Source organism: Oncorhynchus clarkii, chromosome 13 (genome assembly GCF_045791955.1).
Source record: "Oncorhynchus clarkii lewisi isolate Uvic-CL-2024 chromosome 13, UVic_Ocla_1.0, whole genome shotgun sequence".
Classification (NCBI taxonomy): Eukaryota; Metazoa; Chordata; class Actinopteri; order Salmoniformes; family Salmonidae; genus Oncorhynchus; species Oncorhynchus clarkii.
This window is the reverse complement of record NC_092159.1, coordinates 35348250-35359719: the sequence shown is the minus strand read 5'-3', so window position 1 is coordinate 35359719 and position 11470 is coordinate 35348250. Positions and strand designations below refer to the sequence as shown.

General features: G+C 44.6%; 1 protein-coding gene across 2 annotated transcripts; it reads right to left on the bottom strand.

Annotated features, from left to right (window-relative positions):
* Nucleotides 1-1294: 1294 nt before the first annotated feature.
* LOC139423909 (leucine-rich repeat-containing protein 3B-like) lies at nt 1295-7187 on the bottom strand. Of its 2 annotated transcripts, XM_071175549.1 has the most exons (3): nt 7124-7187; nt 6789-7001; nt 1295-3217 (listed from the first exon to the last, which is right to left on the bottom strand). In XM_071175549.1, exon 3 carries the CDS (start codon nt 3168-3170, stop codon nt 2331-2333), a length of 840 nt encoding a protein of 279 aa, XP_071031650.1. In that variant the 5' UTR covers nt 3171-3217; nt 6789-7001; nt 7124-7187; the 3' UTR covers nt 1295-2330. The 2 variants fall into 2 exon arrangements, with proteins under 2 accessions (XP_071031650.1, XP_071031649.1); XM_071175548.1 differs by lacking the exon at nt 7124-7187 and having other exon boundaries at nt 1946-3217; nt 6789-7031.
* Nucleotides 7188-11470: the final 4283 nt, after the last annotated feature.

The window sequence follows — 11470 nt, the reverse complement described above, 5'->3', positions numbered from 1 at the left end:
CGCCTAACACAACGCAAATGAGTCCTCAATTTGATTTCCGAGAGGACACAGCATTTAAAAATGAAGGGGAGAGATTTGCGTTTCCTTCTCCTGAGAGAAAGCCTTTGCACTTACTACAGAGTGTAACTGAGGAGCAGAGCAATGAGTCTGGTTTCAGAGTGACAGTGGTGTCTGAGAACAGGGATGTTCTCAGACACCTGGACGCTGTTTGAATGACACCTATCAAGCCTGCCTTACATCCAGGACACTGTTTGAATGTCACCTATCACGCCTGCCTTACATCCAGGACACTGTTTGAATGTCACCTATCAAGCCTGCCTTACATCCAGGACACTGTTTGAATGTCACCTATCAAGCCTGCCTTACATCCAGGACACTGTTTGAATGTCACCTATCAAGCCTGCCTTACATCCAGGAGAGCGAGAGTGAGTGTGTTTAATGACGTTCAGCTAAGAGGAGACCTCAGACTAACAATATGATAGTTTTTAGCTGTAGGCTATACACTCTTTTATAAACTGGGTAGTTTGTTCCCTAAATGCTGATTGGCTGAAAGCGGTGGTATATCAGACCATATACGGGTGTGACCAAACATTTAATAAGCCACAGGTGTGTATCCGTGTCTGTAGGGCAATGTATCCGTGTCATGACTGACATTTTTAAGATCGAACAGGCTATACTGTATAATTATGTCAACTATATTTATTTGTGTGTGCATGTGCGTGTGCATGATTGACCCTCAGGGTGCAGTATCAGATTGGTGGTGTGTATGTCACCATGGCCATTAGAGCTCAGCTGCAATTTCCACAATGACAGATAAATGCAAGGGAGAGAGGAGAGAGAGAGAGAGAGAGAGGCTACCCCCATTTTCCCATCCTCCACAAATGAGCACTTAAGATAGACAGAAAGCGGACAGACTGTGGCTAGATACTGTACCAGGGTCAAGGGGCAGGGTTTTAATAGCTCCAGTAGGACAGGAAAACACCATTCTGTATTGATTCCCATCCTACGTCATGATGTGGGAGGCCAGGGGGGATCCCATCGGCAGGCCCAGTTTCCAAACGGTGAGCAAGGATCAAATCTATATCATTTTTATTTCAGCCTGAGTGTGTGGAGTTTTACCGTGTGCATTGTGGCTGTCGTGTGTGTGTGTGTGTGACAGAAGTCATATTCAGTGCAGTCTGTCCCTAAAGCAGATTCATAGTTCTAAAAGACATACCCGTTAGTGAGATCAAAGGAATTCATGAGGCTTGGAGGAAATTGAAATGAGACTTCAGACAGTGAACTCTTTTAAACGTTTTTTTACAATTACTTGTTGGACCCACTGATTGAAGTTGCGCAATTCATATTTCTAAACTAGTTTTGCCATCGTGCACTACAGTCTGTCAAATATCATAATTCAATATAATGAACACATTGTTCATTTAAAATAAATGAAAAGGTGACATGTTCAGGCAGACTTTGTGTGAAATGAAATATTACATGCAATACAACTGTGAATAAATATGGTATTGTGGCCAAAATAAAAAAGGAAGGAGCATTTCATGACTTCATTCTTTCTGGTAAAATGTTTGATGATTACATGGGGCTTCTCATCCAGAAAATAAAGTTCCAACATTCAATGAGTGCAGATGCTGGTCGAACAATGCAGTCTCTGTTATACTGCCAAGCACAGTATCATCACTAATATGGGGACATTTGATGACATCGTACATTCCTGATTAAAAACAAAACGGTGCCCTCGGCAGTCCATTGTGAAATAGTTATGCATTTGACAACATTTCAATACCTCGTTGGAACTCAATCATTTTCAAATACAGAGTGTCTTACATAAAGACACAGACTGATTTGCAAATACATTTAGAATATTCACAAACGTGTCAAATAATTCCTTCATTCGTATAACAAACAGCTATGTGGGGGGGGGGGGGGGGGGGGGGAAGAGTCTTCATTTAATGACGATTTATCAAAGAGTGTGAATTTGTTTGAATGAAATGTTACCGTGAAGTATTGCGTTTCCAATGGATTACTGGTGAAAACCTGTACAGTACAGTAGTATCCCGGTCTATTTCCAAGTTTGTGCATTTCCTTTTATGATCCCTTTGACGTGTTTGGCTGTTATTTCCTGTGTCTCTACCTGACCTAGGTAAATATATATCAAATACTTTCAGATACTACAGGTGCGCTTGATTTAGCTTACCTACTACCTAAGAATCGTCCCAAAAGTGCAAACTCTACCTCCTTGCACAGCAATCAAGCTAAATCAGGCACTTCTCCAGAATTTGAAAGTACCTGGCAAAATGCATTTTGACCCAGGTCTGGTAATTTACTTCTCACACCACTGTGCTGAGTTTAGAGGACTCCTCTGGCCTGTCCAGTTTGCTGGGAAGGGACTTGAGGTACTCCAGGTGTCTCCGTGCGTCCTCCTGGTTGTTCCTGACATAATACACCAGGTAGGAGATGACCATGGCGAACCAGCCGAACATGGTCACCAGCATGGCCACGTCCGTGGTCCTCTTGAGCCCTGCGCACAGGTCCAGGTCGGCCGCCACCATGATGAAGGGCACCCCTGTATCTATGCCAACGTCCTTGGGCTCCGAAGTGTGGCACATCACGCCAGCCAGTGAGGCCGGTTCCAGATCCAGCCGGGGCATAGCCACCTGGAGGCGGCAGTCACAGTGCCAGGGGTTGTGGGTGAGGTTGGCCTGGGCCCTCAGGCCCCCCAGGACCTCGGGCTCCAGGGTGGTCAGTCTGTTAGAGGACAGGTCCAGGCTCCTGAGAGAGGGGACCAGACCCCGGAAGGCCCCCGGCTCCATCTGAGTTAGCTCATTGTGGGAGAGGTCCAGCTCGTTGAGTAAAGGAAGCCCTGCAAAGGCGTCGGCGGGGATGGTGGTAAGGAGGTTACCGTCCAGGTAAAGTCGGCGAGTGTCATTGGGCAGGTCATGCGGCACCTCCGCCAGGTGCATGTTGCTGCAGCGCACCACCCTCCCGCCGTCGGCCATCTCGGAGCAGTAGCAGCTCTCTGAGCAGCCGGTGTTTGCCCCGTGGAGGCCCGCGGTGGTGGCCCCGAGCGCCAGGCTGTGCAGCAACAGGCATGCCACCAGGGAGTGGCACAGCAGCGGCATGGTGGGATACAGGCATACCCTCCTGGAAGGACACAGCCCCTGGACCATCAGCCAAGACAACCCTGCATAGGTCACAGCTTCACCAACCAGCCAGCCTGAGAGAATGAGGAAAAATGTCAGAGCGAAAATAATGAAGAAAAGGAACGAGGACAACAAGTGATTGCAAATGACACTAATATCAGTGTGGCAGAAGCAACACCTAACCATCTCGGTGTGAGTAATCCGAATTTCCATACAAGTGCCAGGTGTTATTTTTAAACCCACTTTGATCCTGACTGGGCTAATTGTAATGAATTGGCACTTGTGACATGACGAACAGAAAATGACAACACACAGCTGTAGTGTAGAGGAGGAGTGGGATAGAGATCAGCGATGGCGTCATTCGTGCGTACAGATGACAGATAATGTGCTTCCTGCCAGTGCAGGGATGGAACTCTCGTTGATTGGCATGTTTTTTCCTCTCTCGTCCCACTTCAACATTGCCGTGGAGTGACTTTGCATTACCATAATCCTGCTCTGATCCAGTGTAACTAGGGAGACAGACGCTCAAAATATATATATGGTCATGGTTATTTTAGAATGCAAAGTACTGTCAGCCTCTAATGGATTCAGAGTGAATATCTTTGAAACTCAGTCTTAGGGTCTCTAGGAACCTACAGTACCTAACCTAACCTGGTTTGTAGGATGTAGGATGTAGGCTATGGGCTAGATTCAATCAGATCTGTCTTAACCCGCGATAACCGACAACTGCATAGCAGCATTATTGTTTTCGGAGATGTCAGAGGAACTACGTCTGGAGCTGTCGAGTCAGCAAGCGGCTCCTGGCGTTATACTTATGGCGGACATTGCCATTGGCTGCACCGAGTTGCATTAGTAGAAATCCCATGCAGAATTGCTACAAGTTCCAACACTGTGTGTTGTAATCTACAACTCGATTGGGCTGATATCAACCCTCCTTTAATTTAATGATTTTAAACTTGAGTGTCTGTTCTATAGAGCCTACACTTTCCCGTTCTGAACTTTCTAACACGGGTGGGATTTAAGGACAGGTGTGGTTTCGTGACAATGACGACAAGAGCAGCCGCTCACCGATTTGACTGCTTCCGAACACAGTTACACCTCCGACGTCGCCTAAACAAAAGTAATAAAACTGCTATGCAGTCGGCGGTTGTTTCGGGTTAAGGGCTCTATTCAATCTGTATCGTTGAAGCGTTCCAGATTGTGTGATAGAAAAGTGAAGGGCATTTCCGTTTGAGCCGACATATGCACACCTACCGGGAATGCAGTCTCTGCTAACATTTCAATTTCAATCACGCTGTAATAGAGCCCTAATGCTGGAACGAATTGAATCTAGGGCTGAGTCTGTTTGGATGTAGCCTATGTCTGCAGCGGTAAGTAGGTCATCTTTGGGTCACTTAGTGTAAGTACATTTTGGGTCAATCAATGTAATGTTTCCGGGCCCATCGGTTCTGGAAACCCACTTTTCACTGAGACCCGACTCAGGTAACAGACTCTTGAGCAGCGCTGTCTGAGGCAGGCTGAGGCGCAGTAAATGTCAGTCCAGTATCGTTTTACCAATCCTCTCTAAACCGCATAGAATATGTTTCTCCACTGACACAAAACCCCAGAGAAAGTGTTATGAGTTGGACGGGACGCTCACCGTTTCACCGCAACACAACTGTAGTCTAGAGCAGGGTTTCACAAACTCGGACACCCTGGGTGCACGTTTTGGTTTTTGCGCTAGCACTTTCTACACAGCCAATTCAAATAATCACAGCCTGTTGAGTACAGTTACAGTACATGATGCCTGTATGCAACAGGTAGATGTGACGGGATGGGAGCCATGTTGGATACAAAGATGCCAGGGTCTAAGGTCTAAGAACCTTACGAGAGCTTTTTTGGTCGTAGGCTAGGTTGGTTTTATGGATTCATTCTCTTCATAATTGTAAATCTTGCACATAAACATTTTAAACATATTCTTCCTAAAGTATTCAACCAGTGTACAAAAATGTTTTAAAAAAACGATATAATGATAACTTAAAATAAATAAAACAGTAACTGGCATCTTTGTATCCAACCTGGCTCCCATCCCATCAGATCTGCCTGTTGCATACGGGCATAATGTACTGAAACTGTGCTCTATCTGGCCGTTCGCTCAGCTTCTGGGAAATTAGCTCTATCTGACCAGACGGACTCCACTTAGGCTGGTTTACAAATGACATAATCTAAGAGTGGCTCTTAAAGTCACATTACGAAAGGCAGCACGGCTCAATAAGAAGGACTGCGTCTCGCACACAGTCTCCTCAGAGCCAGGGTGAGGGATGGCCGAGTGTCTGGGAGGCCTGAGTGGACCATATAACAACCGCATTAGTGGTACATGTCACAGCATGTCAAAGTCTGGTTTATTGGGGTTCTGCTGAATGCGTGAGGAGGACACAACCTAATAAAGAAAATGACGAGAGGCTAAACATAGCATCATTTAACTTGACAACCACTAATACAAACAATACAGAACCCAATACAGAACCCCATGATCTAAGTGGAATGGATTGATATACTGTGTGACTGTACTATAGTGTGTGTACTACAGTGTGCGGCAGTGTGTGAGCGAGAGTAGGCTCAGTATTTAATTTGCTCAGTTACATCAGTTTTTTTCCTAACGACTTAGCACTATATAGGCCAAGATAGTATTGAATATGAACTCTCTCAGTTACTTATTGTGTCCTGCAATAAGAAAAGCTGATGTACCACTGTATAAACTGTTAATGTATATTAAAAATACCACAGGGCCTGGTGTACAGTGTGCACTCGCTGTCTGACTACAAGAAGAACATTTGAATGCATTAGATTAGACTATCCTCCCAGTAAGTGATATGGGGGAACTTGCAATTATCACGCGAAGGAAAGCCTCATGCTGTTATCCTATCCTGATTCCTCCCTCCTCCTCCTCGGTGCAGCGATGGATATTCTCTAGTCATTGGTTTGACGTTCACACGGTTAACCTTTGTGCGACGGAGCGTTCATGCAATAGAAGAAACTGACTCTCGAGGCTTGCCACGAGACAGAAAACCCTTTTCCACAGTGGACACAGCATAGAAGTGTTATTGCAGGAATACTGGGGAAAAACCTGTATTCAGCTTGTTCCTAGTACATGATATTAGCAACTTTGGCTAAAGTAACTCTAAACATTTGTTTTGCATGTGAATTAGTTTCTCTGAATAGTTTCTTGTATACAGTTCCTTTCAGCCGGACTGCCAGGCATCACACAAAAAACCTCTTGCAGACACAGTTCTAATACATTCAAACATTCAAAATGTGGGAACTTAATACATAAATTGATGCATTCTGCAAAGTGGAGGACGTCAACAATCCTCTGCAAGGAATGAACCTTTGGCACATACAGTAGGCTATTATGAATTCATTGGGCCACTGACCGAAATTGGAGGTGTTTTAGGGATACCCTACATAACTTATTAATGATGGAATATTGAGGTGTAGTTTACAAAAGCATATCATATCCTCCTGAGATATGCTTTTGGAAAATACACCTCAATATTCCAACATGACAATGAAAATGAAAAGGTCCCCAACAATATAAAAGGACATATGTATTAATTATATAATCAGATGCAAATGCAAGGCTGGCAAACATAAGAGCTTTCTTACCACTTCAGCTTTTGTTGTCTGGGAGAAGAACATTTGTCAGCATGCTTCACAGAACAGCGTCCATATCTCAAATGCGTTTACAGTACCCGCTTGCAATTCAGCGCAGCCGGAGAATCCGCGTCACAACCCCATGGACTGGAGCCTGCTTACCAGCATTCAATTCCGATAGTTGTTGCCTCTCCGCTCCCCGCGATCTAGTTGAAATAAACACGACTGTAAATATAAAGAGGGACAATAGGATCCGTTACCAAAGCGTAACCTATTATTGTCTTAAAATGGTCATATCAAGCCGTCATACGCAGGCACAGGAGCGTTGAAGCATAAAATCTCCTCACCACACATACACCACCTGCTACAGTAGATGGTTACTGCTGCGCTGTGCGCTCTGCTGTGCGCGTCAACCCACATCGTGACTTCTGAGAGGCTGGAAACCTTTCCATGATTAATGTCATGCGCAGCCTTCAAGGGACGTGTGTAAAGGCTGAGAATGCTAAAATGACCTGCGCAGAATTACGTTTTCTGAACAATTATCCGAGCAATACAATAGCCTATGGTCACATGGGAAGTAGGCTACTAATGACTAATTAGTACTTGCTAATGGGGAATTGTTAGAGATACAATCTCAGAGATAACAATAATCTACAAAATGCTGACTATCCAAATTATAGACCATATCTGAGTGCTTCCAAGTAGAAAAACGGTGATATCTAGAACCTAAAAGGGTTTTTCGGTTGTCCCATTGTTCCAGGTAGAACCCATTCCACAGAGGGTTCTACATGGAACACAAAATAGTTCTACCTGGAATCAAAAATGGTTCTCCCATACCGACAGGCGAAAAAACGTTTCTGAACCCATTTTTCTATGAGTGTAGGCCTACGGCTATATGCAATGAGTGCTTCTGACTCTTGACACTAACTCTACTTCACTTGAACTACAGGATTAACTGAATGACAACAGAGACTAAATGCAATTGTAATGAATAGTTTGGGGTAGGCCTCATCTCCAAGGAATGCTTTGTGTAACCAGATGTGTTAAGTGGAGCGACACAAGGGAACCCAAGAGCAGACCAAGATGAGGAAACAGGGATGAATGAACCAAAATATTTATTGTTACACAGAGAGATATGGAGTGCAGATCTGGGGAAGCTTGGATGAGTTGCAGAAAAACCAGACTGAGGTTGGAGTTCGCTGAGTAGAACAGGGTAAACAGGTCCTGAGGGGAATCCAAGGTAGTGGTGGTGAGTAAAATCCAGAGCAAGGTAGTTGGGTGGTGTAATGTGGAACAGGAGCCAGAGACTGCAATGAGAAAATAAACAGTGTCAGGCAGGGAAACAGGCACAGCAGAGTAACAAGATCTTGCGTAAATGGCTAGAATCATGAACTGACTGAGCAGAGATTACAATTTGGCAGAGTGGAATTGGCAGGACTGAGTATTTGTAGAGGTCTTGATTATGGAACGAGTTGCAGCTGGTAGGGATCTGCTCTGACTTCAGCACATCTGTCTCCAACCACACAGAGAGGGAGAGAGAGAGTGTACAGGGGGAGTAACTGCAGGTCAAGAAGACACCGGATGAACACCAGAGGGCGTAGCAGGAGCAGATGTGACAAGATGCTGATGACAGGTTGCCCTATGCTGGGCTGCTGGCATCGAAACCCCCGCTGGGAGAATGGAGTTCAGTTGACGGGGCCTTCAGTTGGTGGGGGTGGGATTGTGGAAGGTCGTTGGAAGACTGCTGCTGCAAAACAACAAGTGAGTCCAAGTATACAGATTTGACAATATACTTGCAGAAAAATATAATGTGAATGCAAATGTCTCATTCATGATTTGCCCAAATGTACCTGGATGACTTCACACTAAATGTAATGTAGTTTGCTCATACTTTAAGTTATCCGTCTGAACCTTTGCACATACACTGGTGCCATCTTCTGGACACCATCGGAATTACAACCAGAGTGATGGCTAGATGTCTGACGTTTCTGTTGCATTTCAAAGATGGTGGTAGAAGAAAAAAAACGTTTTTCTTTGTATTTTCTTCTACCAGATCTAATGTGTTATATTCTCCTACATTCAATTAACATTTCCACAAACTTTAAAGTGTTTCCTTTCAAATGGTACCAAGAATATGCATATCCTTGCTTCAGGGCCTGAGCTACAGGCAGTTAGATTTGGGTATGTCCTTTTAGGCGAAAATTGAAAAAAAGAGGGCTATCCCTAAGAAGAGGGAGGCCCTTGATCTACTTCCCCAGAGTCAGATGAACTTGTGGATATCATTTTTACGTCTGTGTCCAGTATGAAAGAAGTTAAAGTGAGTTTTGCAGCCAATGCTAACTGGCAGTAAGCATAACGACCCGAAGTCTACAGATATCTGCTAAAACCGGGGATTACAAATTATATTTTAATGTAATACGTACAGAGGGATCTGTTAGCGGGAAAAGTATTTTATTAGCACAAAGTAAACAAATATTTTTTTTAATTTTACAGCTCATTTCCTGCAATTCTACATATTTTGGCGCAACTTATGCAATGTTAATATGATATCTGAGTGAGAGTGACTAGCAAAATCAATGGGGGCTCCCTGGAGACCAGGGCCCCTGGGCTCGTGCCCTGCGTGCCGGGTCGGTAATACGGCCATGATTACTACAAGTTGAGATAGCTGGCTAGACTAACTAGACTAATTTACCAATCTTATACATGTTAACTGGCATGGGCTAATTGAGTGACTGTCAGTGAGTGACACACAGTATAACTAGAGGATAACCGATGATGTACAACTAAGTTTTGAAATTGCACCTTGTGTGTTCTACTATTCTTACTTAACAGTAATTTGAGGCCCAGACTGACAAAAATAATATGGAGTTACGGCCATGAGAATAAGTCGACCTTCAGCTACACTGTCTGTCATCGTAAAATAGGCCTAAAGAGTCCAATTGTAAGCTATGAGACTCTGTTCTCAAAGGCTATCATCTCTAGGAAAGAGCACCCTGCTTGAAGGAGGAATCTCCAAAATGTAGAAGAATTGAAAATGTGTTTATGGAGGATATCCATTAAGTATAGTGGAGAAGAGAGAGAGAGAGAGAGAGAAGACTCACTTTCACCTGTCTCATTAAACAGAAAAAAAGAAGGATGAGGATGAAAAAACAATTGAATGCAGCTCTGCATACTTACTGATAAAAGAGATAGAAGCGTGACTAAAGGAAGGTTAGGGACAATATAATTACATAAGAAGGAGTGCACATGTACAGAGTAGCGAGACAATAATATATTTAAAGGGGTTGAAAATAACCTCAGAAGAGAGGGTGTGAAAGGCAGGGAAGGAGAGAGAGAGAGAGAGAGAGAGAGAGGGGGGGGGGAGGAAGGGAAAGAGGGCGAGAGAGAGGAGCGTGTTGAGGAAAATGGGGCGCGGGAGAGGGGAATGGAGAGAGCTGTCAAATTCTCACTTGCTTCCTCAAGCCTAGTTTCCTCAATTCCTTACAAAGCTCGTTGGAGGAGGAGGCCTGGGGGAGGGACCTTAAATCCTCTTCTCTAATTCAAGGATGTGCTGGCGAGTAACGTTTTGAGACACAGCCAGGGTTTGCAGCTGCAATGGGGAGCCGTAAGGGAGCTAAAGACAAACGAGTGTCACAGAGGTCGTCAGGGTGGAAGTTTGCTTTGAGAGGACACCGATGCTCTCTCTCACCCCTCAAGAACACACTGTCACAACGCTCCGATTGTCCTCGCAACGCTCCGATTGTCCTCGCAACGCTCCGATAGTCCTCGCAACGCTCCGATTGTTCTCACAACGCTCCGATTGTCCTCACAACGCTCTGATTGTCCTCACAACACTCCTCAAAAGCAATCCATTTCTTTCTGCCATTGCGCTAGATTGCCCGCAAGTAATCTCTTTTTTGTAATCTACCGTTCATTGTGTTAGAGTGCCAGCATGGAATGCAGTACTCAATAATGTTAAGTATTTTTTTTATGCTTGGGAAAGGAAAGTTCAAGGCAATATGAGAAAATGTTCTGAAGTGAAGTTCGTTATGTTTCGGCTGAGGCTTTGTGTGTACATGTCTGTCTATATACAGTAGACACCAGACCAGGCTGCAGTTGACATTTTCCATCTCTGCCCAACTCTCCCTGACTAGTGTGCGTCCAGTGTTCAGTATGCCTCGTCAGGCCTCTGACTGCAGGAGGAGTGTGATGGTTTTATAAAGGAAGCTCATTAAAGCTGCACAGTGTCTCCACACCTGGTGTGTGTGTCTTCAGCCCTGATGCCTTGCCCTGATGTCTCTTGTCAGCCCTGGTTAGCTTCTAAGCCAGGCACAGCTAGTTTTACTGGGTGCTGCTGGCTGACAGGTGCCCTCACACATAGAGGTTCCACACACCTGTTGCCAGGCTCACACATACACCCACTCAGGTATAATCAATGACACTCAGGAGAAGACACACACACACACACACATTTGTTTTACTATCCTTGTGGGGACCAAACAATTGATTTCCAATCGAAATTGACACACACAGAAATATGTTTTATATATAAAAATGTAATAATGAAAAGGATGACATGGCCGGCAGCCCACGGGCCTTAGAAAATGTATTTTTAAAAGACATTTATGCAATTTCTCTGTTATACTACTCTATAATGACCTTTTGGATGATCAGTGGACCAAGGTGGGCCGGGCCGGGTTTTCTCATAGGCTGAG

Bases quoted from the DNA above. Each gene is read 5' to 3' on its own strand.
- LOC139423909 (XM_071175549.1), bottom strand. From the start codon at position 3,170: ATGGTCCAGGGGCTGTGTCCTTCCAGGAGGGTATGCCTGTATCCCACC.